Source organism: Chanodichthys erythropterus, chromosome 4, assembly GCF_024489055.1.
Source record: "Chanodichthys erythropterus isolate Z2021 chromosome 4, ASM2448905v1, whole genome shotgun sequence".
Classification (NCBI taxonomy): Eukaryota; Metazoa; Chordata; class Actinopteri; order Cypriniformes; family Xenocyprididae; genus Chanodichthys; species Chanodichthys erythropterus.
The window spans coordinates 7009144-7027698 of NC_090224.1; the positions used below are offsets into that span (position 1 = coordinate 7009144).

The 18555-nt window shown below is 38.2% G+C and overlaps 1 protein-coding gene across 4 annotated transcripts in view; it reads right to left on the reverse strand.

Moving 5' to 3' along the window:
* Nucleotides 1-18555, reverse strand: part of asb2a.1 (ankyrin repeat and SOCS box containing 2a, tandem duplicate 1) — a 28620-nt gene that overhangs the window by 898 nt on the left and 9167 nt on the right. For 2 of the 4 annotated variants that reach the window (XM_067383887.1, XM_067383885.1), the window contains 9 exons: nucleotides 11957-12233; nucleotides 8757-8870; nucleotides 6514-6683; nucleotides 6261-6416; nucleotides 5682-5927; nucleotides 5424-5595; nucleotides 5212-5253; nucleotides 249-810; nucleotides 9-162 (listed from right to left, as the gene is read on the reverse strand). In XM_067383887.1, the coding sequence (XP_067239988.1) occupies nucleotides 9-162; nucleotides 249-810; nucleotides 5212-5253; nucleotides 5424-5595; nucleotides 5682-5927; nucleotides 6261-6416; nucleotides 6514-6683; nucleotides 8757-8870; nucleotides 11957-12225 (1885 nt within the window). In that variant the 5' untranslated portion in view covers nucleotides 12226-12233. The remainder of the gene's footprint in view (nucleotides 1-8; nucleotides 163-248; nucleotides 811-5211; nucleotides 5254-5423; nucleotides 5596-5681; nucleotides 5928-6260; nucleotides 6417-6513; nucleotides 6684-8756; nucleotides 8871-11956; nucleotides 12234-18555) is intronic. The other 2 variants (XM_067383886.1, XM_067383888.1) reach the window with 2 other exon arrangements.

The window sequence follows — 18555 nt, forward strand, 5'->3', positions numbered from 1 at the left end:
TAGCATACTTGATTTCTCTTTGATGCATTGCCACTCGTCATAACTGTCCAGATGTTCAATGAGGCATGCACAGAGTTTCACGTGCCCAACATAGTCAAGTAGCACATCTATAATCGGTCCTGCCCAGTGGGAGTAGGTTTCGGTGGAGATCAACTCGCAGAACTAGTAAAAAGAAAAAAAGTGTGTAAAATGTGGTACTATACACTAAAACACAATTAAACTTTATGTATTGGCTTCAGGCAATTCACCTGAACACAGGTCTTTTCCACAGTTTCATCCGAATCATATCTTAGATTACGTCTAATCTTTATAGGAGGATGAGGATTTCTGCCATAAACACAATTGAAACATGACAAGGCATCGCAGCCATTATCCATCAGATACTTCAGTAAGGTCAGATGCTTCATACAGAACATAACAGCAGCTGGAAAGGCAGTTGGGTGAGTTGGGATGTAGGCATTGACATTAGCACCATGTTTCACCAGCATAGTCACTGTCTGTATGCAACCCTGCCTCAGGGCCACCAGGAGCGGGTTGAACGTGTCTAGGTTTGGGTTAGCACCAGCCTCCAGGAGCATGGTGGTAGCGTCGATGTTGTTGTTCATGACCGCGAAGTAGAGAGCTGTGCTGCGTCGATCTTCATACATCATAGAACGATCGTCAGACAGGGTGGCGTTGACATCAAAGCCGGCCTCGATCAGTAACTCGAGAATATCATTTCTGTTGCGCTCCGCTGCTAAATGGAGAGGGCTGACACCTGAACGTCTCACTCTGGCCTTACTTGTGGCTGGGATCAGCATGGATACAATGCTGAAAATGAGAAGTTTTGTGTTCTTGAACGTTACCTTGCTAGTGGCACCAAAAGACAACTGGATGTCATGTTAGACTTTGACAACATTAGGATGAAATGACAATTATAATATGGAAAAATTATTTCATAAGAAGACTATTAATACATGTAAACCTTTCTAAAAAGCTTGTATGTATAGTGATTAGCAATAATGATATTTTAGAGAAACAGTTCTAGGGTTGGGAACCGAGAATTTTTGTAAAAAAAAAAAAAAAAAAAAAAATTTCCAGAACTGAACAACATTCGGGTTTATTAGGGGCCATTCACACGGTTTTGAATTCCACTGCGCTGCATTTCCATTGTTTTTCTATGTAAACATGCATGCACAAGATGGATACGTTTGACTGTTGTGTTCCCGTCTTGCATCTTTTGAAGTGTCTTGAATGTTCTTTAAGTTTAAAAAATTCAACTTAAAGATGCAATATGTAATATTTTTGCAGTAAAATATCAAAAAACCACTAGGCCAGTGTTACAGATTTTGTTCATTTGAGTACTTACAATATCCCAAATGATTCCAACTATTTGAAAATTGCAATTTTAACCAAGGCTCCGGGACGTGTGAGGAGTTGCATTTCAATTGCGGCATACCCGCGGCATACCATTTCTCAACACAAGCCATCCAGCATTTAATATATTCTTACTGCAGTGTGTCTCAAATAAATGTCGAACGAACGCACAGAGTAACTTTATAACATCATTTTCAACACACTCAGATGTATCTAACATGATAAACTGAGCTGTGTTACCTCATACTCATGACCGGAATAGCGGAAGTGGCATCGGCGACTGTGTCATAATAAAAATTCCACTGCTTGTGAAGCATGTGTTGCACAATCGCTCCAGCGGCCTCATTCAGCTCCCACAACACTCGGTCCTGCTCTGCTTCTTACTACAGTAACGTTAATAATCACATCCATGAACATGATTCGTTCCCAAGTCCAATCACTATTCTTTTGCACCGTCCGTTGAGGTGGAGACCACATGTCCCAAGATTCCGCTCTCAAACTTGTCGTCATCAAGCTACGCATTTGTTTTGAATAGGCCTCTAGCGGACAGAATTATTATGTACTGCACCTTTAAATTCACCATGAAATCAAAACGAACAACTTCTATTGGTTATAAATGATTTATCTGTGCATATTTTTAATCAAAATAACTTCTGCTCCCTCTTGCAACAATATCTCTTGTGTTTTCTGATGACGTGTCTACTGGCACGAGGACAGGACAACTCCGATCGCTAGATCATTAAAGGCAGATGGTAATTCCAGAGCGTAGATTTCATTCTGTATACCGTCAGCCAACCCATGCAGGAACATGTCCCACTGCGCCTCTTCGTTCCAATTGCATTCAGAAGCTAGTGTGCGAAACTCAGTGGAGTAATCCGGCACAGATCGATTACCTTGTCGCACCTCTGCCAACACCCATGCCACTTCTCTGCCAGAGACAGCCCAGTCAAACATCTTCAGCTCATCCGCGAAGGACTGGAACGAGAAGCAGCACTGATGTTTCTGTTCTCACACTGCCGTTCCCAATTGAGCTGCTGGCCAGTCAGCAGCATGATTGCCAAAGCCACTTTAGATCCCTCTGACAGAAAGGCAGATGGCTGGAGAGCAGAAAAAGAGAGCCAGAAATGGCAAGAATGCCAGAAATGGACGACACGGTTTTGGCTCACCAGAATAGGCAGCTTGGGGTGGTAGTTGAGGTTCACTGTGACGAGCAGTAAGATCTTCGATGGGGGGAACTGACGGTGGGTTAGGCGCAGTTGACGAGTTAGCTGCCTCGGTCTTCAATGGCTGGAACTGGGTAGACAACTCTGCAACCTGCGATACCAAAGCCCGAATCGCTCGACCCGTCGCCATGATCTGTTCCTCTTGGCCTTCCATTCAAGCGTTGTTGCAGTGCTCAAGTTCACATTCACGTCTTTAGTTGTAAAGATGGCTTTGGGTGGAAAGAACTGATCGTCGGAGGAAGTTCACAAAAAAAAAATCTGATTTATGAAGCTCTGTTGGTGTCACGTTCATGTTGTCTCCGCAAGTGTGATTGAGATGACGTCAGATGCAGAGCGTGTGCACAAAAGTTTTAATCGGAATGTATATAAAACATATAAAAACAGGTATTTAAATCAGATTACAATGTTTAGCGTACATGTAAACAGATCTGCAATCGGATTCAATTCATTCGGGTTGACGAAAATGGGTGCATGTAAACATAGCCAGTGAGAACACAGCAATAGTAAACTACAATGATCCAATGATTCAATCAATTCCCAATAAACAAAAGAAAAGAAGCTGTTTCACTCGGATATACATCACAAAAGGGAAAAATAGATTATCGCAACATCCATTTCATGGCGACTTGCCTGTCGAAATGCATGTTTCACACTAGATGCTGCAAAAGACACAAGACTCAAGTACAACAGTCAAAGACATCAGTCTAGTGCATGTTTACATAAAACGAAAAACAATTCAGTGGAACGCATTCTGTGTGTGAATGGCTAAATCTAGTGTTATACTTTCCATGTGCGCGAGGGTCCGCGTGACGTAAAAATCATCATCGGAGGGTGTACGCAGATTTTTTTTGCAGACATCCTCGTGCCTCCCATTTTTTGTGGCCGTGTCCTCTGGGCTAAAAGGGAGGGAGACCTTCCAGCATGTCACTAGGCTACAAAAGCACCAACTGCGCATGCGCTGGAAAAACAACAACTGTGTGAAGAAGTCCGTCGCTACCCGCATCTCCACAATCCGTCCATAACACAATATAAAGAAAGACAGATGTTCAATAATAATGATGTACAATAATCAATGTTTGTTTATCGTTCAAGCCAATCTACTGTGCATGTGTGGAACACGTCCGCCGAGCAGACCCCTGCATACACTTTTAGTAGTAAAAATACAAGTAGTCTGCATCCATGCTGTCCGCAGCTGTCCGTGTAAGCATCTGAAATAGAGTTTAACCGAGACTTAACTGAGATACCAATATAGGTTATTCAGAAAGGTGCCGTACACCTCTTCTAAATCTACAGGGTGAATAGTGAATAGAGTAGTCAGATTCCCATCGAGTCGGTTCTTTCTAGAGAATCAAAAAGATACTGTGTAATGTAGTCCAATTCCTAAACGAATGACTCTTATGAATCAAAAACATACAGCGCAGCCAATGTAGTCTGATTCTCGATGAAATGACTCTAAGTTGTTTTATTTTTTTTTTTTAATGAATGAAATACAGCTTACAACTGTAAAAGAGTGTAATAATTGACTGGTTATATGTAGTTAAAGATAATAAACATTATGTTTTTTGTTACTAGTATTAAAGGTGCTAAAGAGGATGTTTTGTTTTATACATTTTTGCAATATTACTTGAAACTGTCTTTACTAACTGATAAAAGACTATTTATTCGATGCACTGAAAGGAATACTATTAATATACATCATCTGTGCACGAGGTAGGGCCTTAAAAACATCAGCCAATCATTTACGCGATCATTGGTCCTCTGGCTTGTCAATCAGTGCCATTACGTTACTTGTGAAAGACGTGCGCGGATTGGCCCTCTGGCTTGTCAATCACTGTCATGACGTTCCTTGTGCGAGACGTGCGCGGCTGCGCGCTCCATTTACTTTCCAAACTCTACCGGCGCTGCATGCAATGTTTTCGTCAGGAGACAGGAGTAACAACTCCATATTATGAGTTACCTGCGGTGAGTCTGACATAATGAATCCACTAACACGACACAGCGAATGCCGGTGGTAAAAACTCGTGTTCCAATACTCGTGCACGGGTTTTGGGAGGCGTTCCCTCGAAATGAGCTGTGAAGGCGGGGGGTTGTTCTTACGCATGCGCTCATTTCAAAAACTCACTAACAGTCTTTGGTTTCTCAGTCGACGAAAAGATCCTCTTTAGCACCTTTAAAGGCTGTAACAAGTAAACACCTTCCGCAGGAATTGTTTTACATTTATTTATTATGTGAAAACTATATAAACATTTGACAGTAAAATGTATTTCTTTTTTCAATTAATTATTCCTAAAAAATACTAAAATATTTAAGGAATTTAAATAGTTAAGAGGAACCAGAACGCAGGATCATTAAATTCTTTACGATTCCCATCCCTAAACATCTCATGCTCTCATGAATTATGCTATGGGATGATTAGTTTAACTGTTAGGCGAGAAAAAGACCTACACACAATAAACTAGAAGAGTTAACAAGACATGACATGCATGTCAGAAGAAAGAGCACTTATCTAAATGGTATTTTGCAAATAAAACCATTTGTTCCTACTTGAGTTAGCTTGAGTTTACAGCTTTTAGGTTACAGGATTAGCACCCTTTTGCCACAGCATTGCTGTAAAGAACCCATTGAGACTTACTTAGTTTCCCTGGTATTTTTGAGGGTACGCCCGAGGTCTTTGCTGAAAATTAATGCAAGATCATGAGATGTACTAAACCTAAACTCTTAAGAACCAATGGCCTTCGCATACAAATAGATAAGTTTAGATAAACTGTGACCTGAGAACATTCCTCCCAAAGCAAATTCATTCATTTGTACTAATTCCTTATTAAGTGAATTCTTAATTCATACCAATCATTGCCACGCTGGGCAGCAATATGGATTGGCATCAGTCCTGTTTTGCCCGGCTTGTTGGCGTCTGCATTTTGAGATAGAAGGAACTCTACAATTTCATCATGACCATTTTTACAGGCTTCATACAGCGCTGTGGCTCCATCTGCGGCCTGGCTGTTGAGATCTGCACCTGATTGAGGTAAGATGCATTACATTTGAGATGCATTACATCACAAAGCAACTGAAAGGAAAATGACAAACAGTGAAAGATATTACCATTTTTTAAAAGCAGGCGAAGTGCATCCACTTTTCCACTTTGGGCGGCGACAAAGATAGGAGTAATTCCGTACATGTTGGGCATGTTGACTTTGGCTCCAGCTTTCACCAGCATCTCACAGATTTCCACATTGTTCCTGCACACACTCTCATGGAGAGCGGTCCAGCCTTGAATACAGTTCTTATTCACAGAGGCGCCATAATTCAGTAACATGGCAACCATTGCTGGGTTCTCCTTCTCACAAGCTACAGATATGTATAGAAATTATACAATTTCCATCACAGCACTGAAGGTCATATTAAATGGGAAAAAAAGGATCTTTTTGTGGATCTGTGCTTATAAGCCAGGCTTTTAAGTAAAAGTCATCTGAATGTAAGGAACCAGAATGAACAAGAATTCAATTAACTTTTAAAAAAAAAAAAAAATGTATATATATCAACTTTAAGATAATCTGAATGTTTTGGGCAGGAAAAAACATGAAATTTGGATGGATGGGTGGATGCATGGAATGATGGATGATGGATGGATGCATAGAATGATGGATGGATGGATGGATGCATGCATGCATGGATGGATACCTTTGTAAAGGGGAGTCTCCCTGTCCATATTGGAAATATCAGGATCAGCCCCATTCTCCAGAAGACTCTCCACACATGCAAGGTGATCTCTGGACACAGCGAACATTAAAGCAGTCTTCCCTTTCAAAGTGCGCTGGTTAACCATTCCGGGTTGAGCTGTGAGAATAGTGTTCATGATGAAAGCCAGAAAAATCTGTTAGAGCTCAGCTAACAAAAAGTTACATTGAGTAATTTTCAAATGAGTGCACTCTACCTCTCAGGAGAATTTTAATGCATTGATCTTGTCCATAATATGCCGCCTCATGCAAAGGAATCCATCCATCTTTATTTGGTGCAAGAACATTGCAACCAGGTTGCTTAACCAGTAGTCTCACTGTTCCTACATCACCATCCAAAATGGCCTTAACAATAGGCGCAAGCTCCCTAGAGAAGACACAACTTTTATTTTGATGCATGAAGTGTTGCAGGTGAGGTGATATTCATTATGGCTCTTGCTTATGTAAATATTAAGATTTATGTATCAAATGTTCCATGTGCAGCCTGATCTCATTAATTATGCCGTTTACAAGTTTGGAGTCAGTAAAGGTTTTTTTCCATTTCTAATAAATTATGTTCTATAGAACTTTTTATTCATAAAAGAATCCTGAAAAAATGAATCCCAGTTTCCACAAAAATATTACTGTTTTCAACATTGATAAAAAAATAAGAAATGTTATATGAGCATTATATGAGCAATCAGCAAATTAGAATGATTTCTGAAGGATCATGTGACACTGAAGACTGGAGTAATGACTGCTGAAAATTCAGCTATATGCCATCAGAGGAATAAATCACATTTTAAAATATATTAAGATTGAAAACAGTTATTTTAGGGTGCGTTCACACTTGTCATGTTTGGTTCGATTAAAACGAACCCTGGTGCGATTGCTCGGTTAGTGCGGTTCATTTGAACATATGTGAACGCTGCCATCCGAACCCTGGTGCGCACCAAACAAGCGGACCGAGACCGCTGAAAAGATTGGTCTCGGTCCGCTTCCAAACGAACTCTGGTGCAGTTCGAATGATATATGAACGCAACACGGACCAAAGACATGTAACGAACCAAAAACAGGAAGCCGAGACCCTAACAAGGACAGAATCCTCACGCATGTCGGTTTTTCTTGTCATAGTCGCGAGTTTGCCCTTCACAGGCGTCAGACGCGCGTTTCCTCACAGCAGATCGCTTATTTGTGACGGATGGATTCCCGTCGCTGTTTTGACTACTTTACACATTTTATAAGCTCTTCACGAGTTCCCAGATGGCCAAAATACCATCACATGCAGGCTACGCACACACAAGCAGCGCATTTAAACCTCAGCAAACAGCATTGTTTTGGATGTTCGGTAAGTTCCGTCTCAAAATAGGCAATACGTCATAAAATCCGACCAATCACGTTGTGAATGTATCCCTATGCTATGCCTTAAGGTTTCGGTATCTTTTGGTTCGGTGATAAAATTGTCAATCTGAACGCTAATCGGACCAGGACTAAATGTTTTTTTTTTTCTTCTTTGGTCCGGACCAAATGAACCAAACGAACCGAACTAAGTGTGAACGCACCCTTACATTGTAATAATATTTATCAGGTTGATTGGGACACTTTTTCCAAGTCTTTTCAATGGCAAAACGTGTCCCTGAATTCCCTACTTTGTTTGATCAAATAAATGCAGCCTCAGTGAGCATAAGAGACTTCTTTCAAAAATAATAAAAATCATACTGACCCCACACTTTTGAACGATAGTGTACATTTTGATATACTGTACACTGAAACACACAATTTGGACATTCTGATCACAACATAAAAGTTAAAAACTATAAATATTTACGTGTGCATAACTCTAGAAATGTAAAATCTTACGTCATAAATATTATATATATATATATATATATATATATATATATATATATATAAAATGTCTTCTGCTGCTGCTGAAACCCATCTGCTTCAAGGTATGATGTGTTTTTTTTTAGTGTTTTTTTTTTTTTAGTTACTGATGCCTTTCTATCAGCTCGAATCAGTCTGGCCTCTGGCATCAACAAGGCATTTTCGCCCACAGAACTGCCGCTCACTGGATGTTTTCTCTTTTTCTGACCATTCTCTGTAAACCCTAGAGTGAAAATCCCAGTAGGTCAGCAGTTTCTAATATACTCAGACCAGCCCGTCTGGCACCAACAACCACGCCATGTTCAAAGTCACTTAAATCACCTTTCTTTCCCATTCTGCAGATCATCTCGACCATGTCCACATGCCTAAATGCACTGAGTTGCTGCCATGTGATTAGCTGATTAGATATTTGCATTAACGAGCAGTTACCTAATAAAGTGTACCTAATAAAGGCCCTAGTATAGGCTATATTTGTTCAGCTTCTATGAAAGCGTACAAAGAATCACATTTTTCTTACAAACGTTATAATGAGATCATACTGTCATGTGGGTACAGTAATTAGGTGATCACTCACTCTTCAGGCTCAGGTACGACTTGCATAGTCCCATCATATCTTCGATACGCCACCATTCGCTTGCCAGAACCAGTCACAAAGTGACCCACCGAACACACACCCTGTGTATTTTCTCTTTTGGAGAAAAAAAAATGCATTCAGATGGGTTAATTTAATGCTACCTATTGCATAACTTTTTAGAATTCTAATTAATTTCATAATTTCAAATTAAATTACCTACATGTTATCTTTGAAATTAAACCAAAATACACAACTGGAAGCCTAGAGTTGGATCCTAACAAGTGTTTTGGGGCACAGCAAAGGATAGTGTCTATTTTTATGCATGGTGGCATGTAAACTTTATAAAGTTGGCCTTCGAATGAAGAAGAACAGGTGTGAAGCAGTTGTGTCAGCCATCGGAGAAGATGCAACAGGCTTTTGTAAGTGATATTGTGACCCTCCCCAAGAGCTGCATCATCAAAACATGCCTAGAAATTTCATGAAGCAACATATTAATGGGTATGTTTTGATCTTATGTCTCTCTGTTTTACATTTAAATGTAGCCTTGTTGTTAAGTTCCTGTATTGCATAAATCACATACTGAAATATACAGCTATGGAAAAAATTAAGACCACTTAACATTGATTTCTGAACTTGGAGTGGTCTCTTAATTTTTTCCATAGCTGTATATATTTAAAGAAAAAGTTTAGCTTGATGCCAATTTGAAAATGTACATGGTGAAAAACTGTGCAGATATTCTGTTAGCTTATGTAGGGGAGGACAGGGCACAGCCTAACGCTTTTTGACTTTCTCAGTTTGTGTAAATCTACTTAGGGTTCAGAGTTTTTTTTTTTTTTTCCCACATTAAGGGGGGGATCCAATGCTATTTCAAGCATTCATTTAAACTATTAAAGAGATGGATTCTCATGCTAAACATGGTCAAATTTCAAAAAACGAGTTGGATGTATGACAAAGTATTTCTGTGCCAAAAATACTCTTCAGATTTCTCACAGGTTTTGGACAATTTTTTCGAGTATGGCCCTTTATTATGTAATAAAGAGCGAGAGAGCAAGAGCACACCCATCAACGCGCTTCGCTCGGCTTTACGGAAGTCATCCGCAGCCCAGCACAGGACTTGCTCGAGAAAGATTTGTCACTTTGTTTTTAGACCACAAAATCACCAATGTCAAAGAAGTGTTTTTGGTTGTGAGGGAAAGATAACCTTGCTTCCAAAAGAACCCAGCGTTAAGTGGATCTGAGAGATTTGTGCTCACACTTTACATTGATGCGCTCTCAATATTTGTCATTAAAATAACCATAGAAACCACCTTAAATTAACTATCAAAAAAGGATGTGTCTGATAGTGGCAATAAATTTAGTATTGGTTAAAATGAATGAATGAATGAAACGAGAATATCTTGTGTTTTTCAGTGGCTGCTCAAGCCCTCAGGATCGGTGCTTATGGTTTTATAAACAAGGCCCAGTTCAACGCTGGATTTACAGATCATTTGAAACTGAAAGATGGAGCGGTCTCAGCGATAATGATCCTGGTCATGAGTCGGAACCACAGGTGGTGAGTAAAACTGCATCAAATGTCTGTTTTGTTGGCAATAGGCACCTAAATGCATTTAATGTAAACAACACAAACGTACTGAATTCATAAATTCATTATTCATCATTCACTATATGCTATATTCATTATAGTGATTCAAAAGAGATCCAGGGATAATGCGATGGTGTATTGTGCGTTTAATACATTTGTTTAGCTGTATGTGTTATGTACCCTTTAAAGGGTTAGTTCACCCAAAAATAAAAATTCTGTCATTAATTACTCACCCTCATGTCGTTCCAGACCTGTAAGACCTTCATTCATCTTCGGAACACAAAATAAGATATTTTTGATGAAATCCGAGAGGTGTGACTCATCCATAGACAGTAATATAATCACCAATTCAACATCCAGAAAGGTACTAAAGATGTCGTTAAAACAGTCAATGTGACTGCAGTTTTATTAAGTGACAAGAATACATTTTGTGCGCAAAAACAAAACAAAAATAGTGACTTTATTCAACAATATCTTCTCTTCTGTGTCATTCTCATACGTTGTTTACGTCCAATGCTTCCAGGTTCTATGTCCAAATGCCGAATGTGTTACATCACATGCATGACTCATACTGCTCACGTGTGCAGCTTTGGCCAATGCTGAGTCGGCATTCGGACATAAACATTGGCCGGCATTCGGACATAAACACTGTGTTTACTGTGTCAACTGCAAAAAGATAATGACAGGGAAGAGAAGAGATTGTTGAATAAAGTTGTTATTTTTGTTTTGTTTTTGCAAACAAAAAAATATTCTCGTCGCTTTATAAAATTAAGGTTGAACCACTGCAGTCACATCGACTGTTTTAACAATGTCTTTAGTACCTTACTGGACCTTTAAAGTGTTGATTATATTGCTGTCTATGGACAAGTCATATACCTCTCGGATTTCATCAAAAAATATCTTAATTTGTGTTCTGAAGATGAACGAAGGTCTTACAGGTGTGGAACAACATGAGGGTGAGTAATTAATGACAGAAATGTTCTTTTTGGATGAATTAACTAATATTTTCTAACTGTTCATGTTCTTCCTCTGTGTCTTTGTCCACCTTTTTTTTTCCTCAACAGAAATTTATAAGTTAGTTATGCCAATTACATCAGTAACTGTATAGAAAAGCATAGTTCTAATAGCGAGGCACATTGTAATGCAGTGTTACAACGTACCCTATCTGCGCAACTGGAATTTAAACCTGGTTAGTATCTTCTGCTATCTAAACTACTAAATAACAGATTGGAGATTAAAATAATATCAGATTTGTCTAATTTTAAATAAATACAAAAAATATACATGAAAAAATAACTTAAGAAATTTACTTTTGCTATTGTTATATGTTCAGTAATATCTCCCAAAGATTTCTGAATTTTTGCGCAATGTTTTCTCTATTTATTGTCGATATGGTAACTATTAAATACACAAAGTTTCATCATGCTAGCATATGTGGAAGTACTTAAACCATGTGTGTTACTACTAACCCCGTGTTAGTCTATGCCCCACTTACCCCTACTCATTAAAGGTCAGTGTGAGTAAGGTTTACTAAGCACTGGTTATTTTTATACTTGCAGTGAGAGTTGATTTATGATGGTACCTCATTTCAACTTGAATGAAATACGTCACACTGTACCTGGGTGGATTGGCAGGACACGCAGCTGGTTCTAGTTGCTGCTGGGGACGATGCGTTGGTGGAGCTTGGCGTGGTACTGTTGGCATGTTCAGAGCAGCGGGATTGTTAGAGTTTTCTGACCTCGGCCCAGAGCTCTGGCCATCAGCAAGGCTCCGCTCGATTGCCAGCTGCATGAGCTCATCATCGGACAGGTTGCTATAGAGACTGTAGTCAGCAAATTCCAGGTTGGTTCCTCTGGTACCTGGCATGGACACATGGGCGGCTGCCATGATGGATCCTAAGACAACCAAAACATTCATTATGTAATAAAACTGGACTAATTGCAAATTTCATGTGCTTTCTTGATTAGGAGATACAACTAAATGATTTAAAGCTGTCAGATTTTAGATTTTTTTTTTTTTTTTTTTTTTGCAATGATTTTTACAATAAGGTTAATTTGTTAACATTAACAATGAACAATACTTCTACAGCATTTCTCTGTAGGGCACAGCTGATTGGTTCCTGCTGCATCAGTGCAGTAGCCAATGAGCTCACTGCTCAGCAGCAGCATGAAGCCTATAGCAAATTCAGATTGCAATGTTAGCAAATATTATTTACAGCAACAGCATGCTAGCAGATGTTGCGTCAAGAATAAAAACACTGTTGTATCTTGCTTAATTGAGTTGAGTGAGATGAGTCATGTGTTGGCTAATGAGTTGATCATGCAATGTGAACATTTATTATTCAATATGCAAACAAAATGTATTCACTTTAATTACAATATGAAAGTATACGCGAGGAGCTGCATGTCTGGCAGAATTAGATTTTGGCCTTATATACTATCTTACGAACAGCAATTTATGCTAATGTGGGATACTTTCATCGTCAACATATTAGTAGGCTAGAGGTAAGTAGATCATCCACCCACATAGCAAACAGTCTTGGCCTGAATGTGGCCTTAAGCTGGCACTGTTCCTGTTGGCAGTGGCATGCGTCCTGTCAGCCAAAGCTGAGCCATGTCTGGCAATGACGACACATGGATGACGGCAAACAGGCTGGCCGGAATCAGACCACATTTTAAATTTAAATATTTTTTTAAAGGATTCCAAGATTATTTTTTGAGACATTTTAGCAAACGTACTGAGTAATTCATGATTAAATGCATAATTGAATAACAGAATAATTAAGTGCGGTTTAAGGCAGATGACTGATTTACTTCATTTGAAATGATAATATTTCTTTTCAATATCTCAAAGACTTCACTTTAAAATCCTAAAATGAATAAAATTTCTGTAATAATTTAACCATTAATGCAACGTCATGCAATATTTATTTTGTTTGCCGTTGGACATATAATGAATTTTATGAATTTGCTGTGGCTAAAATGACCATAAAATACACCACATTTAATTTGTGCACTGTAATCCAAATCTTCTGAAACCATGTGATTGCTTTGTGTGAGAATCAGACGCAAACTTATTCAATGATCTTTGTCTTCAGTAGCAATCATAATAGTCAAATCCAGCACTAATTCAAAATTCAAAATTTGCCGCCTCAGGGAGAGTTATATCAATTGCTCATTAGCTGAGTCTAAATTCAGAGGTTGCATAATTCGAAGGCTGCAATGGAAGGCAGATTGCATCACGGTGCAACAAAGGCTGTCCCAATTCGAAGGCTCACAAATGTGTCCTTGAAATGTGTTCTTCGTTTTGCGGGCAATGAAGGTCACAACAGATGGATCATTCACGTCCTACCCTGCCATAGAATTCATTGAGAGGCAGTGACAACAGGATTTTTTGAGAGAAATTGCCGGATTAAACTTTCATTTAAAAGTATTGTGTTTCAACTTACTCAAATAATCTAATGTAGCCTATGTAATGATACAAATGAAAAAATTTAAAAAATATATAAAGCAGTTCAAATGTTGACTTATATCTTATATAGTTTATATATTACCAATTTTATATAGTTTATGCTTTTTATTATGTACATAAATACACCAAGGTGAACAGGTTTTGAACTCTGTTTTGTTTTTAGATAGTTGAATATAAAAAGTCCAGTACAAATGTTACTGGCGTCCATCAATGGCTGTCAAAGTTGCTAGGTGAAAAGAACAGTCCTTCGTAAGCTAGACGATCCCATTTAACAACACTCGGGCAGACCTTCACGGACTTCGAAGGCGTGGCCTTTGAAGTTCGAGTCCTTAAAGGGATGCATCCTCTGAATTGGGACACAGCTATTGGCTCTCGCATGCTTTGTCACCTTAATTAAACAATGTAATAATCAAAGAAAACTGAATTTATATGATATTACACTGTAGCTACATTGGATCAGCAGTTTGGAAAATGACTGGATGGATGATTCAGCTGCAGGTGCCATTTTCTGGTCAGACACAGGAATTCATTCGGCATTCTACTCTCACAGTGAATTATGGGTATTCTCTAGTTGTTGAGCGCATATACATCTATGGATGAACGTGCATCGGTTGTACACTCATTATTGTATTGCATTGTTGGATTGAATGAGTTCACTCAATAACATCCACTATGCAAGTACATGACTTTGCTAATTCCATATTTCATACAAGTTGAGCTTTCATAGGAATGAACTAGACACTCGCCGTTATGAATGCCCATGCAGTCGTGGGCATTTTACTTTCGCTTTCAAATTAGCGCCAATTGGAGGGGCGGCAATTGATTGAATGGTGGGTTATTATTCTTAATGAAAAACACAACAACTAGAAAAACAGAAATAATCCATTGCAGGTTCCCTATTAGCATTGGATTTAAACCCTATATATTGCAAAAATCTTGTCAGTCAGCTCCTCACTCTCGTAATGAATGAAATCTGACTAATGCTGCTTATCTGTGCTGCGACTCTCATTCGGCTCATGCTGCATTGACGCGTTGACGTTGACGATGTTGCAGCTACACACCGTCAACACAGACTATCGCATTAAGCTTATTGGTCAGAATTTTCTGTAGCAGTTGGAGCGTGCTTTCAGAGACCATTCACCTTTCCAAGCTCCACATGTATAGATCTGCTATACAAATAATCCATGCATGATATATTGTACAGCAGCAGCATGTCTTACTTGCTCACAGTAGCATGTCATGTTTGTATTGGCAATAGAAAGTCCTGTATTTGCTCTGTAGCAGCAATAATCAACAGCAGCAGCAATAACAGCAGCAGCAGCAGCATAGCAGATTTAATTCACCAAGACAAACATATCAGCATTGTCATATTTGCCATTACCATGCCAAACACTCTGAGAGTTGTCATGACAGAATTCGACTTTTTACTAACAAATGTTAATAAAATTAATAAATATTATGGCTGCCTCCTAATATTCAACTAATCTTTATTCAACTTAAAGAGGCTTAGTGGAACAAAAATTGTAGTAGTCGGGTAGTTGCAGAAAAAAAACACAGTCCGTGAGGGACAGACTGTTAATGGTGGGTCCTTGTGGTAATTACAGTATGTCTGGCAGGAAATCCAGACGTTCACCAATTATCAATCAACCTCAAATATGGCTTATATGTAAGCGGTAGCAACTTTACATGCACTGTAAAAAGTAATACACTATATCTACTCAATAAAATTGTAGAAACAGATTACAAGCAATATTATTAATTAAAGTCAACATATAAGAATAGAGTTAGATTCCTTGAAGGTCAACCATTTAAAATGTGTAAAGTTAGCAAACACCTTTACCAAAACCACAAACTGACATAAAAAGCAGAGTCAAACTGCCCAACTAAATGAAACACTGATAACCATAATAGTGACCAAACATTTTCAATAAAATCAATATCTAAACCTCTGTTAATTCTTGTGTTTCTCTTTCCTTCAGTGATTCTACTTGTTATCATCAGCTTTCTTCAATGTTGGCAATAAAAAATAAAGAGTTCTTATTTCATCTTTGACGCTGTCTGTTATTCAGATATTTTTGTTTAAATTTTACTTGTTTTAAATGGTTGTCATTTAAGGAATTAATTTGATTAATTCTAACTCAATTCTATTTGTTGAATTTAATTAATAACATTGCTTGTACTCTGTTGCCAAAATTAGTAGATATAGCGTATTACTTTTTACAGTGCATGTAAAGTTGCTACTACTTACATATGAGCCATATTTGAGGTTGATTGATAATTGGAGAACGTTTGGATTTCCTGCCCGACATACTGTAATAACCACAAGGACCCTGAAGTATTAGAGTGCTTCCTGCAAGACATGGAGGCTCTGGCAAGATCACTTGCATTTTTCCCTGAGAACAGTGCAAACAACTTAAAATACTCTGTCATTTTGGTCATACAGATAAGAGTAATACATAATTCAAAACTGTACTTTTATTTGTGTAAACTCACAATAACAAAAAATGTTGTGCCTTTGTAAAATAAAGAAAACCAACAGGATGAGCTTTGTGTGGTCTCGGTCTCTGTATATATATATATATATATCAGGGGCGTTTCCTCCGAGTAGGCAAGGGAGGCAGTGCCTCCTCAAAAAATAGGATGAGAAAATAATCCATATTACATATAAAACAACACAAATATTACAAATTATGTCATTAAAAATAGCGCAAGTCACGCGTATTTCTTAAGGAACACTGCCCAACAGCGACACCCGCAGGTAAAGTTACACAGAGGAGTCATGCCTCCCTTTCCTCTCATAGGAATCTATAGAAAATCATCAGAACCCCGGCGTGCGGTGGGTTTTGTGGGGGGTAATTGAGAATGAATGGGGGAAAGTCACGTGAGAGGAGGCAATGTCTCCATCGCGCTATGATTGGATGTAATTGGTTATGATTGGATATGATTGGTTTGCGCGATAAATCCCACCTCTCGTTGACGTGCGCGTTCCGCACGTAGGTTTGACTGAACAAATGATGGCGTCAATCGGAAGACTAATGGAAAAGTAAGTAAACAGATCACCGCAGTTAGATATCACTGCTTTGTTACGTCAAAATCAAACTTGAAATGGACTGAAAGCATGATTACTGCGGGGTTTTTTAGTGCAATCAGCTTGGTGAAATTAAAAATGCAATTCGTGTCTGTGACAGACGGTGTTAATGGAGCATGACTGATGATCCAAAATATTCTAGGTTGACAATTAAAAAGAAAAACCGCAATAAACAAATAAAATATATTGTTTAAATTTTTATTGACTTTAGTTATTATTTTGGAATGAATGTAGAAATGCTTAAAACACTTGATGCTTGATGAGATTGACTTGGTTTTGATAAATAGAACATTACATTGTTAATGTAAAATTACAAAGTAGAGTTGTATTTGGTTTCTTTTTTTTTCTTTTTTTTTTGATGTACTGTAAAGTAATGTTCATTTAACAAGGAAGATTTGTCAACTTTAAGAGTAATGCACATGAATTTACAATGATTCATAAAAAAAAAATGTGCCTCCTCATTTCAGAGCACCACTGCACGCCACTGATATATATATATATGTGTGTGTGTGTGTGTGTGCGTGTGTATATGTATATATATGTATAGAAATCTTAAAATGTCAAGTGATTGCCAACCAACCCAAGTGGAAAACAAATATTCTCAGATTATGTAATCTAAAACATGCATGTAGACACATCCACTACTGCGGAGATGACGAGTCAGCATCACCGACTTAATCTCTGCAGCCGAAAACACAGAAAATATTATCAATAAATTATTAAAATGTTTACACAGTCTCCTTGCTGTTTTTTTCATGACACATTCATAATCATTACTTTTGCCGATGTGCTGTGGCAAGCTTTATGTGTGCACTTGAGTGCTGATTATTAGGCTATGTATTATATATAGGCAGGAATAAGATAAGGTGAGGATGTCATAGTAGATTTGTTTATTAAGTTTACATAGGAACATCATTAAGATTTGCCTTTAGTTAACATGAATGAATAAAAGAGCAGTGGCAAGAGGAAAAATAGCATTAGCCAGTCAGTTTTGATAGTTACTCAGTTGTTGGTTTTATCAACTACTGTAGCTAGTCAAATGTGTTTAAGCATCACTGCTTGCTAGGACTGAGTGATATGACAATATATATTGTGGCAATGATATAAAAATGTGAATCGATTTAAGTTTTTCTATATCCTATATTTATATATTGTTTATATACATACCGCTATTAATTGGCAGCAATTATTAAAGGTCCCGTTCTTCATGATCCCATGTTTCAAACTTTAGTTAGTGTGTAATGTTGTTGTTAGAGTATAAATAAAATCTGTAAAATTTTAAAGCTCAAAGTTCAATGCCAAGCGAGATATTTTATTTAACAGAAGTCGCCTACATCGAACGGCCAGTTTGGACTACATCCCTCTACTTCCTTCTTTAATGACGTCACTAAAACAGTTTTTTGACTAACCTCCGCCCACAGGAATACACAAAAAAGGGGGCGTGGTCTTGTTGCGCTCCCACAGAGAAGAGCAAGAGTTGCGTTTGTAGAGTGTGTTTGTCGCCATGTCGTCGAAATGGTGTTATTTTCATCCCGCAGTCCAATCACCTTTGTTTGGCCTTCCCAGGGACGCTGTACTTAGAGATCAATGGTTACAATTTATGTTTAACTCGGTTCCCGAAAATTATAATTGTGGTATCCTTACTGCAATAGTTAATG